Source organism: Adiantum capillus-veneris, chromosome 22 (genome assembly GCF_014529385.1).
Source record: "Adiantum capillus-veneris isolate H3 chromosome 22, ASM1452938v2, whole genome shotgun sequence".
Taxonomy (NCBI): Eukaryota; Viridiplantae; Streptophyta; class Polypodiopsida; order Polypodiales; family Pteridaceae; genus Adiantum; species Adiantum capillus-veneris.
In genome coordinates, this window is record NC_140952.1 from 109,318,021 (window position 1) to 109,341,237 (window position 23,217).

The 23,217-nt window shown below is 45.9% G+C and overlaps 1 protein-coding gene across 1 annotated transcript in view; it reads left to right on the forward strand.

Moving 5' to 3' along the window:
- Positions 1-23,217, forward strand: part of LOC147430004 (L-arabinokinase-like) — a 131,671-nt gene that overhangs the window by 40,418 nt on the left and 68,036 nt on the right. The window contains exon 6 of the mRNA XM_086496202.1: positions 5,450-5,516. Within this exon, the coding sequence (XP_086352328.1) occupies positions 5,450-5,516 (67 nt within the window). The remainder of the gene's footprint in view (positions 1-5,449; positions 5,517-23,217) is intronic.

Below are 23,217 nucleotides of genomic sequence, written 5' to 3' on the forward strand. Positions count from 1 at the left end.
TTGTTTTCTCCAAGAATGAGGCAGAACATAGAGATCACCTGCTTCAGGTCTTTCAGGCATTACGAGATCACAAGTTAGTGATTAAAGCGAAGAAAAGTGAATTTTTCCTACCAGAGATACACTTTTTGGGACACATTGTCTCAGTATAGCAGGAGTGCAGATGGACCCGGCCAAGATTGAGACTCTACGTGATTGGCCGGATTTGAAGAATGTCCATGAAGTTAGAAGCTTCTTGGGTTTATGTTCTTACTACTGGCGATTCATTAGAATGTTTGTAGAGGTTGCTTCCCCTTTGCATATCTTGACACACAAAGGAGTCCCTTTCTCGTGGGGACCTACAGAGGTGTCTGGTTTTTAGACTTTGAAAGAGAAATTGACTACAGGACCAGTTTTGACTTTGCCGGATTTGTAGAAGTTATTCGAAGTATATTGTGATGCTTGTGGTCGTACTCAGGGTGCGGTCTTAATGCAAGAAGGCCATGTCTTTGCCTATGAGAGCCGATTGTTTTCAAGGCCGGAATTGACAGCACAGATATATGAGAAAGAGCTTTTGACAGTTATCCATGCTCTTACTCAGTGGCGACATTACCTACTCGGAGCCGATTTTACGATCTTCATTGATTATCAGAGTTTACACTACTTCTTGTCACAGAAGCAGCTATCGAAAAAGCAGATTTGGTGGGCTAACATCTTGTAATAGTTTCACTTCTAGATTGTCCATGTGCAGGAACATAAGAACTTGGTGGCAATGCGTTGTCCCGGAAGTCGTTAGTCTTGGCTATTTCCGCGATTTATCATAGAAGCTTCGAGGACGTAGTCGATCAGTACGCCACCGATCGAGATTTTGCAGATGTATTCTGTCAAATACAGAATGGGGAGGTAGTAGCGGGATATTCCATTCGGGATGGCTACTTGATGAAGAAAACGATGTTGTGCGTTACACAACCGTTGGGGGAAAAGGTTCTAACCAAATGCCACTGTCCACCATTTATGGATCACTGCAGCATTGATACCACCTTGAAAGTTGTAGAGAGATACTTCTTTTGGCCGAGACTCAAGAAGGACGTGGACGATTTTGTACGCAGTTCTTGGTATGCTAGAAGGTCAAGTTTGACAGGCATAAAGCACAGGGATTAATACAGCCTTTACCCATTCCCACCTGCCCTTGGGAAAGTATTGCTATGGATTTCATTTTTGATCTCCCGAAGACACAGAGTGGGCACGACGGTATCTGGACTATTATTGACAGATTTAGCAAGCAAGCTCATTTCATTCCAGTGAAGAAAACAGTCAAGCCCGATCATTTAGCGAGACTGTTCATTGCCCAGATATTCAGATTACATGGCATGCCTGAGACAATAGTCCCTGACAGAGATCCTTGATTCACGAGTTTGTTTTGGAAGGCTATTTGGGAGAACATTGGCACACAGTTGCAGTTCTCGTCATCTTTCCACCCGCAGACAGGTGGGCAATTTGAGATTGCAAATTCAGTTGTACTGGATTTATTGAAGTCATACATTTCTGATTAAAGACTCAATGGGAAAAGTTTTTGCCCTTGGTGGAATTTACCTACAGTAACACAATTCGCTCTTCGACGGGGAAGGTGCCATTTGAGATTATTGAAGGTGCTACGAAGGTTCCACCCTTCCTAAGCATGAAAGATAAGATTTTTGAAGCCGACTAGTATAGGAGGGACTTGGACACTGCTTTTGCCAAGGTCCGGGAGGCTTTAGAGAAATTTGAGGAAAGACACAAGAAGGCAGCAGATCTACACCGTCGCGATTTGAAATTAAAGGAAGACGATTGGGTGCTCTTATGTTTTGAGAAGGCATTCCTGAGAAAGAAAAAGGGAAAGGAGCGGCTTTTTCCAAAGCTTAGCATGAGATACTATGGACCTTTCCAGATAAAAGAAAAGATAATTGATGTCTTCTTTAGATTGAAGTTGCCCGATTCTTGGAGAATTCACAATGCTTTTCATGTGAGTCTCTTGCAGCCTTATAAAGGCAATGTGCCCGATGATGGGGAGCCTGATGAGCAACCCCAAGTGGAGGAAAGCGAGGAGATACTCGTTCCAGAATAGACATTGGCACATAAAGATAGAAAGATAAAAGGTAAAGTGATAAGGCGGTTCTTGGTTAAATTCAAGAAGTATCCCGCATTGGATGCGAAGTGGATGGAGGAGCAGGATTAGCAGATATTCCTCAGATTGTGAACCTTTACCTTGAAGCATTCGGTTTAGCATAGTCTACTCCGATAGAACCCCGATTTCAGCATGTGCGAATCTAGTGCAACTGGTTTGCACAAGAGGGGAGTCACTCGGCTCCTTTGTCAACAGATTGCCCCGATTTTTTGATATAGAGTCACTGATGTCCCTTTGGGTTTGAGGGATACGGCTGAGCTGACAATATTCTGCTGTATGACTTTATGAAATGGAATTCCCGATAATGAAAATGATACTGATTGATTTGTACTTGACTTTGTTTAAGTGCAGGAACTGATAGATGAAATGGCTGCGATATTTCAGTCTCATAAATCTCTATAGACATGATTGCAATATGGATTAGTTAATCGGACATCTGTGAGGTCCCGACTGGATCTAGATGCGATTGCTAAATACATTGCCGATGAATCATGGTCTGAGATTTGGAATGATTTTGAATGTGATTTATCATGTGATGTCCTGTGATGTCAAGTGATGTCCTGTGATGTCTTGTGATGTGACTGTCGATTGTTACATGTGCTAGATGTGTTGTGCCCAATGCGTTGGTACTAACAGTAAGTGTCTGCTAAGACAGTTTATGGCCTGTGTCTGTTTTGCAGGCGTAATCGAGGGTGATTACAATGCTTTCAAAAGGGGGGTATGTCACAAATGGGTGACGTGGTAGACAGTACGGTTCCCCGCAATATGCGCCGATAGGCTGACGTGGTATCTGTACGGAAATCTCGGAAATTGCGACGTAAATTTCGCTGACATGCTGACGTGACAGGCGTACGGACAACAATACGGAAATTCCTGCTTTTGCGTTGATTGAAACTTACGCAGACTGAATTGGCAGCATTTGGATAATTGCTTTATTTTAAAAGCTTTTAAAAGATGAATGCTTTTGGGGCTCTGCTTTTGGGCATCCCTTCTAACCAATAAATAAGTGGGCAGGGCCTCACTTCTTAGAGCATCTGGACGTAGAGTCTGAGAGTGAGCACCCTCCCACTCTCTTGTACTTTGAACAAAGATTAATACAAAAAGAAATACCGAAAGGGGCGCCAGACTTTGGGGCCAATATCTCTAGGCACAGAACTACGCCAGGCCGTGTCGACTCAAGTGTGAATTGTGAATTGTTTTGAAGTGAATCTCTGTTGTGTCGCGGTAGAATCTTGATTTGGGGTGTCCAAGTTTGTTACAGCCCGCCGCCGCTGCCGGTCCTCTCTGCTGGAAAGCTCGTCAGCAATCTGAGCCAGAGAGTGGCCCTGTTGTTTAAAGGCCCTGAGGGCTTCTCAAAAGAAGTTACATGAAAAGCTATTAACTCAAAAGCATTGGTTCCCAAAAGCTACCAGCGCTTCTTGCGGAAATTTCGTACTGACTTGCCGTAAAAAGCGAAATGTCCTACGGTCTGCCATGCCAGCCAGCCAACGCGATTTGCGGAGGGCTTGTACAGCTTCTACGTCAGCACGTTTTATGCAAATCCCTCTCTCTTTTATCTTCTAGTTGTCCCTAGGGCCCCATCGGATGGGTCCCTATAAGTTGGACAACTTATAATCTTGTCATTAGGTCATGACACGTCATAATTTTGTGACAGAGGTCTTCTTCTTTGAACTGCTAGATTGCTTTTTGTGCTTTCTAGACTTTTTCTTGGAACTGCTTTTCTTGCCCTTTCTCCGCTTCTTCCGCTTTTTCTCATCCTCGATTGAACTAGAGGAAGAGGAGTTGTGTGGAAACAAACACGCTTCTTGGATCTACTAGCCACCTCGAAAGTGGGTTTCTGGCCCAAATAAGTGGGGGTAATTTGCTGAAATAACCGAGATAATCCGCTGATTTGGTTTTCTTCCAAGAGTTCATTGTGATTTTTATCAAGTGATTGATCTTCTTGTCAAGAGCTTTGTTAAACTCTTCTTGTGAGTACAACTTCTGCTTTTCTGCACTCAGCCTTGCTTTGTGCTTCATTGTCGACTTGAAAGGAGGGATCTTGCTCTGTAAGTGAACCTCGTCAAGAGTGATTTTTCAGGTGCTTTAAATACTAATGTACTTGATCAATCTTTTCACACACGTGTCAACTTGCAGTTGACATCTGTACTTTGTCTTGTCGGGATACCTCACTGGAAATTTGCCAGTCTCCTGAATCATTGGAAGGAGCCTTGCTTCCGTTGGTTTCTTTTGTTCCCTCGTTGGGTTTTGGGTGTCCTCTTTGTCGGATTCACTGCTAGAACCCATGTGTGCTGTAGAAAGGATTAGATCCTCTGTAGAAGAAGAATTGTCTGAGCTCTGATACCACTGTTACATGCATGCTTGGACTCTCCAAGCGAGAAATCAATAGCAACACATGAACGGAAACTGCAAACAATCGAATTGAACTTAAATAGGCAGAGAGAGAGAGAGAAGAGGAGAGTTGACACGGAACGGCACAAAGGTACAACTCCCTGAGGGTCCAGCTCTCGAGACTCTACATTCAGATGCTCTCTAAGAGTGGCGCCAAGGGATGCTTATAAATTGTACAAGAGATGCCCAAAAGCAGAGGCTCAAAAGCATCTCAATTCTAAAAGCACCTGCTCTCCAAAAGTTGGCGCTAAAACTGATCTCTGTTGTCCGTACATGCCACGTCATCAGTCAGCAGAAATCACAGAAAAATCCGTACAGCTCTGCCACGTCAGCATCAGCCCGCGTTTTTCGGAAATTCAGCCAGTCAGCTGCTTTTCTTTATGCTTGGTCTTTGTAGGGTTTAGGCCCTCGGCCACAAGTTCTCGGGTTTACAGTTTTTAACTATAACCCTATGGTCCTCTCGGCCAATCTTTGGGCATGCCACGTCACAAACTTATGACACTATCACATCAAATTGGAGTTTCTGGGTGATGCACCTAATGGTCAGCAGCTAAATGCTCATTGGCAGCCTGTTAGTGGTGGGCTCTTTAGAGAGCCGCTCGTGTTGACCCTGTTTTCACTATAGAGGAGGCACCACTTTGGATATTGTGGGTATGGCAGGGAAGGAGCCGCAGAAAGAATTTGATTTTTCCATAGGAACTAGATCTATTTTTTAACTTTTGTCATTCACTATATGGTTTGAGAATGGTTTTAATTTTTAGCAGCAAGGTGTTTTCAGACGAGGTGTTTTGTTTTGAAAACTGCTTTAAAACAAAACTGCTTGCGTTGACCTAGGATTTATCTGGTGGTTAAGGTGGTATGCAGTTCTTGATGGTTTTCCTTCCTAATGAGGACCTTTTGTGTTTTGATTCTTTGCAGTTGGGACTTCATTTATGCTGATTATGTGATGGCTGCTGGACATCAGTACAGATCTATTGTGTGGCAGGTATAACTGTCTTTTTGGGTAATAGAAAAGTTATGTAAAACAATCAACTATGTCTATTCTTTGCTTTATGTATAATGTGTACATCATGTAATACTCGAGAGGTTATTGGCAGAACGATGCATTATGAAGAAAGTATTCACAAACAGCCTTAAACAGCTTTATTTGTCCTTTGGAGCAGAATTACCACCTGTACAACGCTCCAACCACACATATTAATACCCAAGAAACACACAAAACCAATTTACACATAAAATCAAAGCTGGTTCTATCGCAAGGTGATGCCATTGCTGGAGCTTGCATGAATGTCACTCGTTGAGGAAATGTTTCCGTGAAATTATGCTCTCCCACTCTTTCTCTTCCTCAGACATGCATACATGCAACCATCTCCTCACACTTGTACACACTCTCTTTGTCACAATCAGATGATGTGGCATAGCCACTGAGCAGGAGTAGAAGAGCAAATAAACAGGAGATGAGAGAGGGACGAAAACCGTAGACGTGTACTCATAAATTGCGTCACAATTACCATTACAAAATGTGGCTCGTACTGCCAGCTGATGATATGTCAGATTCTATGTCAGCTTTTCCAGCAACTAGCAGATGCTTTTGACTTCTTTTTGAGATCACGTTGGGTATAAATCATGGTCACTATGAACGCGTTCCAGCGGAGGTGAAACATTGAAACTTTGAAACTCTTGAAATGTTTTTAGGTGGTCTCGAATGCCCCACATAAAACCTAGGCTGAAATGCCCCTTATCTTTTTACCACAGGTCACAAAGTCCACAGGTCACAAAATTGAGCTGTTTCGGGCAATCTTCTTTTGTATGGGATAAAATGTTTTGTATTGGAACTCTGCATTTCGGAATGAAAGGATTTAGGGGCTGAAACATTTTGTGGTGATGTTACCATAAATTAATGTCCATAGTGCCTGTTGTGACCAGAAAGGGCACCATGTGCCATCGTAAGATAACAACTAGAAACGACTTTAATACTTTAAGCACTTGGACAAAAAGAACACTTTACACTTCAACTGAGGCATGGAGTGGCGGCCTGTAATTTGCGGCACAATTTACCCATGAATATACCAGCGGCGTTTGTGCTTTTGGGTCCACACTTTCAGTGCCTATTCCGGTGATTCTATCCTCTCTTCAAGTCGGGTCCATGGTCGTGCCATGTCATCGCTATGTGGCATACCCCCCATTAGAGAAAGGTAATCGCCCCAAAAGAAATCCGATTCTTGAGCAGACATTGACTTCATGCATACATGCCAATGGCCATCCCCACTAAACAATACATTCTGTAGCATTCAACCACACAAAATTCAGTTCCACAAACAGATTCTATCTAGTCGTCTCATCCTTTTCAAATCTCTTGATATTCCAGAATAGTGATCTTCTTAGTCACTAAATCTGATCTCTGACAAATATCTTGATGCACTAAGACCACTCATCTAGTTTATTTCATCTAAGTCGGAATGGTTGATGCACTAGAGCTTAAAATGCTTCAAAAATGCGATAAATTGCCATGGCCATGTCAATGCAAACGCCATAGATACACAAGCTCTTTCAAAACTACTCAAACATGTGCTCCCATGGCCTTATGCTTTTTACAAAAGGCTAAAACCCTAAAACGCAAAAGTCAATTGCTTTCAAAAACTGGCGGAAAGCTCTTGGTCCACCAAAAGAAGAGACCTTTAGGCCCTCGATTGTCAACAGAGCAATGAGCCGAATACTTAAGGGAGGGTAAATGTTACGGTTACAGAGAACATGGGCATGTTTTAGCCAGATGCCCTAATAAGGCACGAAAAGACAAGTTTGAGAGTTTAAGAGCAGTAGAGGAGCGAGCAAAGAAGGAAAAGACAAAAGCTGGATTGGTAGCAAACTTTGTGGGGACTAACCCTGAGCAAATGGACGAAAATACTGAGCTTTGTAGAGGGTGGGGCAAAGTACCAAAAAGAAAATGACAAGAAAATGTCAAATTTGTCCGACCTTAAGAAGGTACGACAGGAGTTGCTGCAAGCTCAAGCTGATTGCTTCTTAGAAGGCTTACCAGGGGAGTTACGTCCTCAACTTCTGAAGATCACAAGATTGATTTGATTCCACACAATACGCTACCAAACCGCCACCTTACAGAGTAAGCAGAGCCCAAAACAAAGAGATTATCAACCAAGTGAAAGAATCGTTAGAAAAAGGATTGATTCAAACTGATAGCTCGCCATTTTGTTTGCCTATGCTTTTGGTTCTAGAGAAAGATGGATCTTGGAGAATGTGCATTGACTACAGAGCTCTCAATAAAATCACCATCAAGAACACATTCCAGATACCCAGGATCGATGATATACCAGACAGGTTACAAGGTTCTACTTGTTTCAGTAGATTCGACCTAAAAGGTGGCTATCATTAGATCAGGATTGCTCCTGGAGATGTGTACAAGAACGCCTTCAGGACATCCTTTGGATTGTATAAGTATTTGGTGATGCCTTTTGGTCTCACAAATGCTCCTGCAACCTTCAATAGGATGATGATTTTTTGCAAGTACAGGTCATTTGTGGGCACCTTTTTGGACGACGTCACCGTATTTCCAAGAACGAGGCAGAGCATAGACAACATGTGCTTCAGGTATTTCGAGCACTAAGGAAACACAGGCTGGTGGTGAATGGAAATGGAAAGAAACGTGAGTTTTTCTCACTAGAGATTCACTTTCTAGGACACATTGTCTCTGCGGAAGGTGTTAAAATGGATCCGGCCAAGGTTGAGACTATCAGAGAGTGTCCACATTTAGAGAATGTTCATGAGGCTCGCAATTTTCTGGGTTTTTGCTCTCACTATCGGCGGTTCATACAAAAGTTTGCGGAGATTGCTTCCCCTCTGCATGCTTCGACACAGAAAGGGCCATGTAAGATTGCAACCTTTAAGACTCTCAAGCAGAAGTTGACGAGTGGTTCAATATTGCCTTTGCTAGACCTGCAAAAGCCTGTAAAAGCCATTTGAGGTATACTGTGATGCGGCCGCAGCTTAGGAGCGGTCTTGATGCAGGAGGGCCATGTTGTAGCCTACAAGAGTAGAATGTTTTCTAGACCAGAACGGGTTGCACAGATCTATGAGGAGCTGTTGGCAGTCATCCATGCTCTTACACAGTGGCGACAATTCTTACTGGGAGCGGATTTCATACTGTTCACACTGACCATCAGAGTTTACGATATTTCTTGTCTCAGAAACAACTTTCAGACAAGCAGATGCGGTGGGCAAACATCTTGTCACAATTTTACTTTCAGATTGTGCATGTTTAGGGACAGGTGGCGGATGCACTGTCTCGTAAGCCTTTGGTTTTGGCTATTTCAGCAGGTCATCATCACAACTTCGAGGATATGGTAGATCAATACGCCACTGATCCGGATTTTGCATACATCTTTGACCGGTTATAGAGGGGGGAAGCAGTTGCGGGCTATTCACTCAAGAAAGGCTATTTGATGCGGAAGAATTTGTTGTGTATTACACAAGCACTGAGGAATAAGGTTTTCACAGAGTGCCATTGTCCTCCTTTTTCGGGCCACCGAGGCATTGAAACCACCTTGAAAGGTGTGGAGTGGTTTTTCTACTGGCTGAGGATGTGGACGGGTGTGTTTGCAGTTGTTTGATATGCCAAAAATTTAAGTTCAACAGGCATAAGGCAACAGGACTTTTGCAACCTTTACCTATACCTAGTTGACCTTGGGAAAGTGGATTTTATTTTTGATCTTACCAAGACTCAGAGTGGGCACAATAGCATCTGGATAGTCATCAACAAATTTAGCAAGCATGCTCACTTTATTCCAGTCAAGAGGACGGTCATCTCACTAAAGTGTTTGTCTCGCAGATATTTCGACTTCATGGCATGCCTCAGTCTATAGTTTCAGACAGAGATCCCCGTTTTACTAGCTTGTTTTGGAGGACAATCTGTACTCGGTTACAATTCTCGTCCTCTTTCCATTTGCAGAGATCCCCGTTTTACTAGCTTGTTTTGGAGGACAATCTGGGTACTCGGTTACAATTCTCGTTCTCTTTCCATTTGCAGACTGATAGGATTGTGAATTTAGTAGTTTTGGACTTTTTGAAGTCTTATATCTTGGATCAGAAAGCTCAATGGGAGAAGTTTTTGAACTTGGTGGAGTTTGCCTACAACAACACAGTACATGCGTCTATGGGGAAGGCGCCATTTGAAATCATTGAGGGTGCTAAGAAGGTTCTACCTATTCTAAGCACCAAGGATAAGATTTTTGAAGCAGATCAGTATGTTCAGGATGTGGAGACTGCTTTTGCAAAGGTGTACGAGGATCTTGAGAAGTCTCAAGCTAGGCATAAGAAGGCAGCGGACAAGCAGCGATGTAACTTGCAGTTGAAGGAAGACGATTGAGTGCTTGTATGGTTTGAGAGGGCACGCCTACGGAAACAAAAGGGTAAGGAGCAACTTTTTCCAAAGTTGAGTATGACATACTATGTCCCTTTCCAGATTCAAGAAAAGATAAAGGATTTATCCTTCAGATTGAAGTTACGTGATACTTGGAAGATTCACAATGCATTTCATGTGAGTCTGTTGAAAACTTTAAAAGGTGAGGTGCCAGTGGACAGAGAGCGTGAGGAGCAACCTGAAGTGGAAGAGACCGAGGAGATTCTTGTTCGAGAACAGATACTGCCTCACAAGAAAAGGAAAGTGAAAGGAAAAGTGATATGCCAGTATTTGGTTGAGATTCTCGTTCTAGAACAGATACCGGCTCACAAGGAAAGGAAAGTGAAAGGTACAGTGATACGTCGGTATTTGGTTAAGTTTAAGAACTATCTGGTGTCGGATGCGAAATGGAAGGAGGAGGTGTCACAAACGGGAGCGCACACTAATACTCAACAAGCTGAAAATAAATGAACTCTCAACTAAAAGAGTCGGGGGAGAAGATCCACATAGTATTTGGGACCAGAAGATGGGCTGCCCCCGCGCCCCCCCCCCCCCCCCCCCTTAAAGAGAAGCTTTATTAGGGAGAATCTTTCTACAAGCACAAGATGTAACAAACTTGGACACTCCAAGTAAAGATTCTACCGCGACATAGTAGAGATTCACTTCAAAACAGTTCACAGTTCACAATTGATTCGACACGGCCCAGCGGAGTTCTGTGCCTAGAGATATTGGCCCCAAAGACTGGTGCCCCTTTCGGTATTTCTTTTTGTATTAAATCTGTGCTCAAAGCAGAAGGAAGTGGGACGGTCTCGCTCTCAGACTCTAGGTCCAGATGCTGTGCAAAGTGGGAGCCTTGCCCACTTATTTATATGTTTACAAGGGGTGCTAAAAGCAGAGCCCCAAAAGCTTCAAAATCAAAAGCTTCATTTAAAAATAAAGCAAATAGCCCCAAAATCAGCATTGCATAGGATTTCTGCCCAGCTTTTGCGTAGAAAAAGCGTCCATACAGTTGCCCGTAATTCACGGAAAATCCGTACGCTCAGCCACGTCACCTTGTCAGCGCGTTTTGCGGTGGTATTGCCCGAAGTCCGTACAGTGGCCACGTGACACTGTAGCCAGCCGGGGCGGGGGTGTGTGTGTACTGTGGGGCAGCCATGTCACCAGTTTGTGACACAAGAACCGGAGAAAACCCCTCCATTCTAATTCTTAGACTCGATGGTTGTTCCTTCCCGTGAGGGAAATTCCCGAGAGATGAGCTCTCAATTTTGTTCCATCTGTTTCTAGAGTGTGTAGCTCTACAGACTTTTCCGGATTCTGTTCCTGGAATCTCTGAGCATAGGCCGAGGCCTCGTTGCTCCTCCTTTATGGAGGCCGTGCAAAAACACAAACACGAAACAAGAACGTGAATCACAAATTCGTGATTGATACCTGTCGCACCTTGCACGAAAAAACGACCTCCGTGCTCCGTAGTGTCGTGAGATCACTTGAGTCTCCTTCCCTGTAGAGTCTTCCTCCAAGCTAGCGAGGGGGCGTGTGGTGCTTTTATAGCTCCCTGGCCACGACAGGAATAGCCGGTCTTTTTGCAGCATGAATAGCGAAGCCATGTAGCCCTAGGAATAGCCGGAGGAGAGAGAGAGGCCTTGCGGCAGGTTTAGAGAGAGGAGAGAGAAAGTGCTGGCTGTTTTTGCAGCCGTAAGAGGATGCGTTGGTTATTTTTTGATGAGTCCTTTAATTTAAGTGGGCTGCCCACTTATTAAGTGGGCGGCTGGTCAGGACAGAACTCCATAAAAATTTGATTCGTTGTAATCACGTTCCAGGTGTCCCTGGATGCAGTTCTCTAGCACAGATGCAACGCAGACACAGGTTCCTCACGGGAGAGCATTTGCTCTTCCCGGAAAACTCTTAAAAATATTCCGCTTTTTAGAAAAAGCTTCTCAAAACCCACCTTTATTCTTTGTGTCTTTACGTGTATTCCTTTTTCCAGTTCGGGTTTCCAGCCAGACCAACAGAATATTCCCTTTTCGATGCTCCCGTCACCCATCACGTGACGCATCAGGAATATTTGTTTTCCGATCTCTCCTACCAAACTAACGGTACAACCCCTTCCCGATGCTTAATGTCACCCATCATATGGCACATCAGAGTTGTCCGTTCTTGATGGATTTTAATAATTCCCATAGATCTTCAATTCCTAACCTTACGGTTCAAATGCACACATTTAAATATTCTGATTTCAAGAAAAGAGAAATTACTCAGAAAAATAGAAAATAGTCCATTTAGCAACAGGAGGAGGACCTAGCAGATACTCCTCAGATTTTGGAACTTTACCTTTAGGCTTTTGGTCTAGCTTCGATTATTCCAAGAGTTATTGATGATCAGCTGGTTGAATCTGGTGTGGTGCGGATTGCACAAGATGGGAGTTACTCCGCTCGTTTGTCACAGAATACCCAAATGGATTAAAGTCACTAAATTATTTTCAGAGATCAGGGGTACTGATGGGCTGATAGTATTCTAATGTATGACTTTAAGAAATGAAGTACTTCGTATGGCGTAATGGGAATTCCTTAAATGATTTTGATGTATGTGCTCTTCATGTGTGTGATGCTTGAGTGCATGATTGAAAGACGAAATGACTGCAGCAATTTGGTCTTGATTCACCTGAGGGGTGATGTGGATATGATAGTAACAAGATTTAGTCCCGCGACATCCGCTAGAGATTGGTGAGATTTGGATGTGATTGCTAAATACGTTACGATGACCATGATTCTCATCAAAGATCTCGACGAGGATAGTGATGTGAATGTCATGTGACTGTTCAGTGATTGTCGTCTTCGAGTAAGTACTGGATATGTGTTGTCTAGTGCATCGGTACTTAGAGTCAGTGTGAATTGGTTGGCGACTTATGTTGGTTTTGCAGGCATAATCGAGGGAGATTACATTTCTTTCAAGAGGAGGGTATGTCACAAAGTGATGATGTGGCACGACCTAAAGGACAAACTCCGCATAGAAAGAGGTCAAAGCCCCGCTGAAAGATGTAGAAGAAGTCGTGACAACTTGCAGAGCCAACCCGAGAGGCCAATATGAAAGGACACCCAATTTCATAAGTTGTATCAACTTTTTGGGGTACTATCCGATGGGGCCCAAAAGACACAAAGGCTACAAAGACTGGCGTAAAAGATTGATGACGTGGTAGTTGGACGGACCTCCGTGTTTTGCGTTGCTGATGTGGGTGTTGAACTGGCTGCCATATAGAAATTTCGCGATCTCTGTTGTGGTTGAAACTCTGGTAATAGACCTAGATAGTAATTGTGACAGCTAGACCCTCACCGAAGTTAGCTTGTGCACTTTTTGGGTGTATGAGGGGAACGGCCGGGAGTGCCCAACCATTCAGAGGCTTATAAGCAAGGACTTGGAATGAATGCCGGGTCATTCACTTACCCTACGGACAGGATAGTATCCACCTCAAGAGGGCAAGAGTCTTCTAGCGAAGTGAATGAATTAGGGGAACCGGATGAGAGCTCATTGCACGATTCCGGAACAGTAAGAGAATCAGATGGTAGTGCATCTGAGGGTTCTGAGGAACTAGGGGAACCAGATGCAATTGCATCAGAGGAAGAAGAAAGGGGATCAATTGATAGTGCGTCTTAGGGTTCCGATGATTGAGATTGACGTGCCAATGGACAGGTGAGGCTAGTGAGGTTACCCATAGGTCCGAGGGCATAGGAAAGAAAGTAGAGGGAATTAGCTGGTAGATCAGAGAATTCCCCAGATTCAGATTGAGGTGCCAAGGATAGGGAGGCCAGAAGGGCTACCAATAGGTCAAAGGGCACAAGAAAAGAACAGAAAGGTAAGCTAGGTCAAGGGTACTTTTTGGCCCTCGATGCAAAGTGGATGGAGGAAGAGAACCTCGCAAATTCTCTTCTGAGAGAGCTGTACCTTGAAGCTTTTGGTGCATTAGCAGTGTCTATGCCAAACATTACCGATGAATAAGCAGATTGAATCTACTACGCCATCATGATCATATGCTCTCCCAGACCTCTTTCTATCAATGGCCTTCTTCACCATCTCAATGGTGAAAAAGCACATGTCTGTGGGCATGGCTCGAGGGGGTAGGGAAGAGGCTGCTGTTCAAAAACTGTGTACAAAGATGATGCATATTGGCCCCAAGCCTCTGTAGAATTAATGGCAGGAGGGGAGGAGTGCTCATGAAAGAGTCGCCATGCCTCACCTGAGTCTTGACTCAAGAATAGCTCATATAGATCCTGCTCTAGTCGAGTCAAAAAAGCCCTCTTCTTCCGCGAACTAGGCGTCAGAAGGTAATCGTTGATTGTATGTGAGTGATGTCTCCCAAAAGCACCTCCCCCTGAAGCTTGGCTCTAGTCTCGCAGCACTCTTCATCATATCAGCTGTTCTGGGGCATGCTCCCAAAACGTTGTCTTTGTTCTGGCTGGGTGTGCGGGTATGCCTCTGCTGTTGCATCATGCAATGTCTATGTCAGTATAGTAGTAAGCTCCTCCAAAGGTTTCCCTGACTCCTCGATGCACAAGCGTCTGTAGATCCCATCTATGTGGACAGAGTCCGTCTCCGTGTAAAGGTGTAGCGAGTAGGGGCTACTATCAGTGGTATGTGTGCTACACTAAACTGGAAAGAGATGGTCATCGACAGAAGGGCATGATCTACTACCACACCAACATGTCTGGGTCCAACTGTGAGGTCCTGGATACTAGTGATAAAGCTCGGCTCTGCCATGATATAGTCCAATGTGCTGGCTCCATGTCTGTGTGGAAAGCATGTAAAACCTCCCGTAGCGGGAAATCTCTGTAGCCCATTCAAAATGGCCAATCTATGGGCAGTCCCCATGTCTATCAAGTGTCATCCATACTCAGATATGCTCCACATCTTGTGATAATCTAGATAGGCCCATCTCTCTGAAGTATCATAAAATACTATCTGGTGATGGGCAGTCTGATAATGTCATCATCCAAAATAGAAAAGGGGGAGTGTCCTCTAGGTGGTGCATATACTGACGTACCTGGAGCAAGGTAGAGGTATTTTCTTGCCTCTGTCTCAATGTAGAGTCGACACGGCACGACGGAGTTTCGCGCCCAGCAGCACTGGCCCTAAAGACTGGCGCCCCTTTCGGTATTTGTTTATTATTGCTCACAACAAAGTACAACTCCCGTGGGTCCTCAGCTCTTAGACTCTGCATCCATATGCTCTACAGAGTGAGGCCCCAAGGGTCCTTATAAACATTACAAGGGATGCCCAATAGCAGAGCCCCAAAAGAAATATGTTCAAAAGCACTAAACCCCAAAAGCACCTACTCCCAAAAGCTACCAAAAATTGCGGAAATCCGTATAGCCTGCCACGTGGCACAGCCAACGCAAAAGCAAAAAATCTGTACAGCCCTGCCACGTCAGCATGTCAACGCGTTTTACGGAAATCAGCTTCAAGGTTCCAGCTTTCGGCTTTTAGGGGTTTAGGCCCACGGCCTGTGCTCCATAAGTTCTTCAAGTTGGTTCTACTCTTGACCACATTCTGACACTTACAGCCATTATTGAGGAGGGCAGATCACATGAGAGATGGGTCTATTGTAGCTTTGTGGACTTCCGCAAAGCATTTGACACAGTGCCCAGAACTAGATTGATGCGCAGACTAAAGGAGATGGGAGTACCCACATAGCTGATTTGGGGGATCATGGCATTATACAGGTCATTAGTGGGGCATGTACGCTCTCTAGAGGGGTTATCTACATCACTTCACTCCACTATCGGGGTGAAGCAGGGTTTCCCTCTCTCTCCTACTCTATTTGGTATGTATGTGGATGAGTTTTCTATATTGAGAGAGAGGGTAATAGAGGTGCACAACTGGCAGGGACATGGATTCCACTATTGTTATATGCTGTTGATATTGTGTTGATCTCCAACTCTTTGGAGGGGATGTAACGTCACTTGGATGCTTTGCATAGTTTTGCCCACGAGAGTGGTTTGTTTGTCAACCTTGGTAAAACCAAGGTTATGGTGTTTAACACCACCCCACAGTGGACCAGGAGATCAGCACCTACATTCACATATGGCCATGAGATAGTGGAGTATTATCACAAACTAGCTAGGTGCAAGTGAAGGGCCATATGAGTCTCATGCCAATTAATTATAAATTGGTTACTAAGGTGTTGGCTAGTAGAACTAAGGGCTTCTTACATGATAGATTATACCTGGCTCAGATGGCTTCATTCCTCACAAGTAGATGATCAATATTGTGGCCACTATGCTAAGCAAGTTGTGCTAATGCTTCAAGTTGATATTGAGAACGGCTAGCGACATTGTTAATATTCAAGTGGACCATGCTAGTCCTAACAATATGGGAGATGACATCATGGTTTCAGGTACATGGGTTCAACATGTTGGGATTGCCCCCCTTCCAGTACTCATTGGGTGCACCCTCTCCGACTCTTACACAGCCTGAGATCACCAGGCTCATTCACCAGGACATGACTCAGCTAGTTACCAAGACTTGGATACAGCCGGCACAGGAGCTGGGCACGAAGATGGATTTCTATAGAGAGCATCTTCTCCAGCTTACTGAGGATGGTTTTGTGACGAGGCCTAGATACATGGATACCCACTTGTTTCATGGGATACAATGTGCTAGTGGCCAGATACGCACATCTTCACACCAGCTTTGGATCGAGACTGGTAGATACAGCAGAGTACCAGTAGAAGCTAGGACATGTCCCCTATGTCACATGGAGCCTGAGACAGAGTTGCACTACACATGCCATTGCCCAGTTTACTATGAGATACGAGGCCGCTTTCACTGCCGTAGTGCAGATAGTGTGTCGTGCTCTCTACAGTGGGTGCTCCTCAGTGCAATGTGCGTGACAATCTGACTCAAAACAATGACAATCTCACTCAAAACAGACTGAAAGAAGAAACACTAGACAACAATTGAGCTCACAACGACACAACAGCAGCAGACCACAACAAATGACTCGACTATCTCAAAGAACTGATACAGACTCTTGCGTGGCAGCACACTCAGCTCCAGTCCAGGACTCTCGGGTACAATGGGGTGTCGAGGCTCAAATGTGTAGGGATAGTGAAGACATGTTGTGTGTCTAGACTCTATCCTCCCGACGACGACGCTGGACCATATATCCAGAAGATGATCCACCAACGGACCATAAATGTCAGCCACCTAAGCCAATCTCCAAAATGAGTGGTGGTGGTGACCTGGCCACGATGTCCACTAGACCACTGTCTGTAACTTGCCACGTGTCACTGCCCAGCCTAGAGAGTCTGTCCAGTGTGAACCAGACTAGACCAACTGTACTAACTGAGTGTCCTGTGAAAGTGACACTGTAGCCTACTACAGGTTGCCCGCCACAAGACCGCTCACCGTCTCGATGAGAGGAAATAGTCTCGGTGAGAGGAAGGACTGAAAAACTAGGAAATAAAACCATTAGGTACCGCATAGTACATCTTTCTTGAAGCAGGTGCTAGGCCCAACCATGCAAGGAATGATTGCAGTTGGCAAGAGAATTCAACACTTGGAGGAGGAGGTTTCTGTGCTCGAACACAGGATGGCGGATTCTTATGCAAAGATGATGACAGTTCAAGGCTGAATTGGGAGGGAAAGAGGGGGACGAATTGGGAGGGGGACTGAATTGGGAAGGGACTAATTGGGCAGAGGCCCAATTGGGTTTGGGAGTTTGAATTTGGGAGAGGGTTGAATTGGGAAGGGACTAATTGGGCAAAGGGCCAATTGGGGTTGGGAGGGGCAAATTTGGGAGAGGGCTGAATTGGGAAGGGACTAATTGGGCATAGGGCCAATTGGGGTTGGGAGGCGCGAATTTGGGAGAGGGCTGAATTTCGAGGGAAAGAGGGGAACGAATTGGGAGGGTAGGTCGGATTTGGGAGGGGCGAATTTGGGAGAGGGCTGAATTGGGAAGGGACTAATTGGGCAGAGGGCGAATTTGGGGTTGGGAGGGGCAAATTTGGGAGAGGGCTGAATTGGGAAGGGACTAATTGGGCAGAGGGCCAATTGGGGTTGGGAGGGGTGAATTTGGGAGAGGGCTGAATTGGGAGGGAAAGAGGGGAACTAATTGGGAGGGTGGGTCGAATTTGAGAGGGGGGGCTGGATTGGGAGGGAAAGAGGGGAACGAATTGGGAAGGGACTAATTGGGCCGAGGGCCAATTGGGGTTGGGAGGGGCGAATTTGGGAGAGGGCTGAATTGGTGAAAAGGCCGAATAGGAAGAGGGAGTAGGTGGACGAATTGGGAGGGGGGCAAGTTGGGGAGGGGGAAAGGGGGACGAATTGGGGAGGGAGAGGGGGACTAGTTTAAAAGGGGAAGGGGCGAGTTTGGGAGGGTTGGGCGAGTTGGGGAGGGCAAGGGGGACGAGTTGGGGAAAGGGAGGGTAGGGTAGGGTTGAGGGGATAGAGGTAGATAGGGGCGAGGAGGGAGCAAACAACTATAATGAGTAGCGAATCACAGATGATAGCTTTGTTCTGGTTGGAGAAGCAGACACCAATGGGGCTGATGTTTGAGGGGGGGTGAACTCCTGTAGAGGAGATTCCTTCCCGTTTCTATGATTCTTCATAGGCTCATCAAATTCAAAGACTTTCACCAAGGGCGTATTAGGAGCAGCATCTATGACCTTCAATCTTTGAGCTGTCTCAGGCTCATTAGGTTTAGTTACTGTGGAAACATTGGACGAGAGTGCACCTCTAGGCAAGGAGTGAATAGAGACTCCATAACAGGGCATAGATTTGGTAGCCTCCAGCCCCTCTGGCAGATCTTCGTCTGAACCTTAAGGTGTAGTAGGCCGTTTTTGTTCAGGGTTGGTTTCCATTGACAAAGAAACTTGCTACACCACGGGATCCAGATTCCATACCTCCGTCTAAGAGAATGGGTTGCATCGGGGAGCCAGAAGTATGTATCCACATGGCATCATTTCCCCAATCATGAAGTGTTTTAGTGTGTCGAAGCCATGGTCTTCCAATGAGCAAGGGAAATCCGCCCTCAACTTGGGGAAGACGTACCACAACAAAATCCAAGTGAAAAGTAAAGTCTTGTACCTGCAGAGGCACATTGTCCACTATGCCCATTGGGTAGACTGTCCTTTGGTCGGCCAATGTAACTGTGAAGGGAGCAGGGCGAGTAGGCTGTAGACCTAGAGCTAACATAGTGAACTCGGGCATCAGGTTGATGCGAGATCCACCATCCACTATCACTCCTGAGAATTGCTTACCCAAAACGGACACTGTCAGGCGAGAGGGCTTCTATAATCAGTGAGTGGCGCAGCGGGATTGGATATCATATAGGATTCTGATGGTTGCACTGGGAGGTGTCCGCCACTAGGACCTGCTCAAGGGTAAAGTGACTGAATAACAGCAAGGGTGTCACTTCTAAAACTCGCATCTAGTCGCAGCATGTCATAAGAGGGACACTTGTTGGAAGGTGTTCTTCAAGATTGTCTCTGTTGTAAGCTTCTCTTTTTCTACCTGTTGTTCCTCTGGTACCTTGATCTTCTGTTGATCAGAAACTGCTTCCAAGAAAGCTTCATCAAGATCGGAGAGCAAAGATTTGGATTCTTGCTTGCCACTGGGTGATGGCTTGTCAGCGGCTGAAGGCAGGGTATTCACTATTGAGAGAATGTGTGGGGGAGTTGAACGTGTTGGAATACTAAGACCGAGGGCAGCTCTTTGGGCCCGAGTGAGGACACCCGATGGCTCCTCTACCAACTGCAACTTATTTTGAGGGGTAACCACGTGGGTAGAAGGGGGCGACTGAGAAACGGTGCTAACTGCTATCAAATTGAGCTTGGGAAAGGCAAACTCATTCTGGCTTTGACTTGGGTTTGAAGCCGTGGATGCACGAGTTTTAGGGCAATCCTTATTGTAGTGATCCTTCGTTTCGGGGCAATGACGGCAAGGAGGGGACCCTTCGGGCAGAGGGCATTTGCTTTGGTAATGACCATATTCCCCGTATTTGTAACACAAAATGGGCCGATTCAAAGGGCAAGTCGAAGGGCGAGGTGGTCCTTGCTTCTGGTGCATGGAGTTGGAGGTGGAGGCATGGATGTTTTGAGGTGATGAGGGAGCATGGGTATGATAAAAGCTCTCAGACGGAAAAGTACTTGGCATACCTTGCATAGGAGGGGCTGTCAGCAAAGGTGGCATATGGTGTGGATGGCCACGGGGAGAAACCATGTTGGATGCAAGTGCTGGCCCTTGTTGAAGAGTAGGACCAAGACTTTGCTGTATTTGTCGCAATCCCTTGAGGTAGTTACAGTCCTTGTCCTCATGTCCACATTTTTCAGAGAAGTGGCAGTAAACCTGAAGGGGGCATTCTTGTGGAGGGTGCCCTGGAGAGCGGCATGAGCTACACCAAACCGTAGCCTTAATCTCTTGCTCACACTTGAGCTTCTAGCTCGCGCTTGATCTGTTCCAATGCCCCGTGATGTGGAGGCTTCTCCTGTCTAAGAGAGAAGGACCTCTCCTCTTGAAGAGCTCGCTGTAACTTTAGGGCTTCCAGTTCCTTGCGTAAAGAAGTTAATGGATCAGTAGGACTTTTCGAAAACACAAAGGGGGTCTCTATGTGAGGAGAGTTGTTCGTCCCTCGTCCGGCATGGGTCTAGTAGAGTCTAGACGTGTCTTCAACCAGTTATAGGTTTTCTTGCCCAAAGCTTGGTTGGATTGCTGGTCACTGCATGACACATACAAGGCGGTCAGTCAAGCGTCAAAGTGCACTACTGATCCCTTTGAAGTACTACAACAAAAGACGACCCTTGGTACCTAGTAGAAGTCCATCAACCTCAACACCCATACCTCCACATACGACATCACCCATTCCTCCATCTGGTTCCACATCTTCCAGACCACCTTCTCCAGTAAAGCTCTCTCCTATTCTGCTACAGCAGGCTACTGAGCAACAGGCTCAGCAAGGGGCCATGGAGCCGTTGGCTAGCGTTTTGGCCAAGGTAAACATCAAGTTCCCTACATTCAAAGGAATCTCTTTAGAAGATGCTGACGACCATGCAAGGAGGTTTGTATCTCTCTGTAGGGGTCGTGGTGAAGATGCTTATTTGGTACTCTTTCCATCGACCTTGGATGGCTTAAAGACAAATGGTACAGCCAGTTTGCAAAGAACCATTTTGCAACTTGGGCAACCTTAAGACAACAGTTCTGTGTAGCTTTCAGGCCAGGTGACTACTAGGAGAAGGTGTTGGATGAGTTGGCCAACATGGTGCTCCAGCCAGAGGAGACTTTTGCAGAACTTATGACTAAAACCAAGTCTCTGGTTGCCAAGATTCCCCAGCAACCCGGTGAATTTATGGTTAAGAAGTGGGTAGAGAAGGCGCTTCCCAAAACTTCTCAACAAAAACTCCGAGAGAGTCCCGACGCCACTCTGGAGGAGTTCATCGCAGCTACTACTAGGATAGAGGGAGCTAGGAAGCTGTTCAGGAGGGACTAGACCAGGGATGAGGACTGATTGGACGAGGCTAGAAAGACCAGACCAATTGGACCAGGGCGAGAGAGGACCAAACCAAATGGACCAGGGCGAGAGAGGACTAGACCAACAGGCTACACAGTGCCAGGCAAAGTAGGCGAAGCTAGATAAACCCAACTAGCTTCAAGATTTGTACCTCCAGAGAGTGAGACTTCAGTTGAGATCCCACCGTGATCGCCAAAATGAGAGCACCTGTAGCGCACATAGTGTGTCGTGCTCGGGTGCTCCTCAGTGCAATGTGCGTGACAATCTCACTCAAAACAATGACAATCTCACTCAAAACAGTCTGAAACAAGAAACACTAGACAACAACTGAGCTCACGACGACACAGCAGCAGTAGACCACAACAAATGACTCGACTATCTCAAAGAACTGATACAGACTCTGCGTGGCAGCACACTCTGCTCCAGCCCAGGACTCTCAAGTACAATGGGGTGTCGAGGCTCAAGCCCAGGACTCTCAGGTACAATGGGGTGTCGAGGCTCAAATGTGCAGGGATAGTGAAGACGTGCTGTGTGTCTAGATTCTATCCTCCCGACGACGACGCTGGACCATATATCCAGAAGATGATCCACCAACGGTCCATAAATGTCAGCCACCTAAGCCAATCTCCAAAGTGAGTGGTAATGGTGGTGACCTGGCCACGATGTCCACTAGACCACCATCCGTAACCTGCCACGTGTCACTGCCCAGCCCAGAGAGTCCGTCCAGTGTGAACCGGACTAGACCAACTGTACTAATTGAGTGTCCTGTGAAAGTGATTGTAGCCTGCTACAACTGCCTGTCCAGAGAGGGCTTTAGACCACTCTCTACAGAGTCATGGGGTACGGACTGTTTTTGCTCGAGCTGCGCAGACATAGAGAGAGCTTGATGAGAGGAGAGACTAGCCAGTCTCAGAGACGGTTTTGTGACGAGGCCCAGATACATGGATACCCACTTATTTCATGGGATACAATGTGCTAGTGGCCAGATACGCACATCTTCACACCAGCTTCGGATCGAGACTGGTAGATACATCAGAGTACCAGTAGAAGCTAGGACATGTCCCCTATGTCACATGGAGCCTGAGACAGAGTTGCACATGCCATTGCCCAGTTTACTATGAGATACGAGGCCGCTTTCACTGCCTGTCCAGAGAGGGCTTTAAACCACTCTTTAGAGTCATGGGGTATGAGTACCAGAGATGTCTCAGACTGTTTTTGCTCGAGCTGCACAGACATAGAGAGAGCTTGATGAGAGGAGAGACTAGCCAGTCTCAGAGATGGATCACAGACTTTTTTAGAGCAGACACTGGGCAGCCGGAGTAGCTACCACAGCAGAGATCACATTCCCCTCACACCAGAGGCACATTGATCGATCAAGCGACCGAGCTAGGGAGATCCACACGCCCACGACTACGGAGGACTACACAGCATTGACGGAGGTTGCATTAGAGTATTTTGATCACGTTGGCCCAACATGCACGACGCTTGGTCAGACTACTGACCATGGAGGAGATTGATGAGATCCGCCAGCGACCGATGATGGATCTCCTATAGCTCCTTTGAGGATTGTACACCCTGCTTATCTTGTACCAGCCTTCGTATCAACCTTTGTATCAACTTTCACCCATTATATCCCCACACACACACCCACATATGCCCCACACTCCTCAATTAGACCTGACCGCCACTTCCCATGGGGTCAAAGATGGAGGTCTAAAGGAACCACTTCCTACCCCTCTCGGAGGATGGTTTCATCATTAGACCAGTGTTCATGGACCT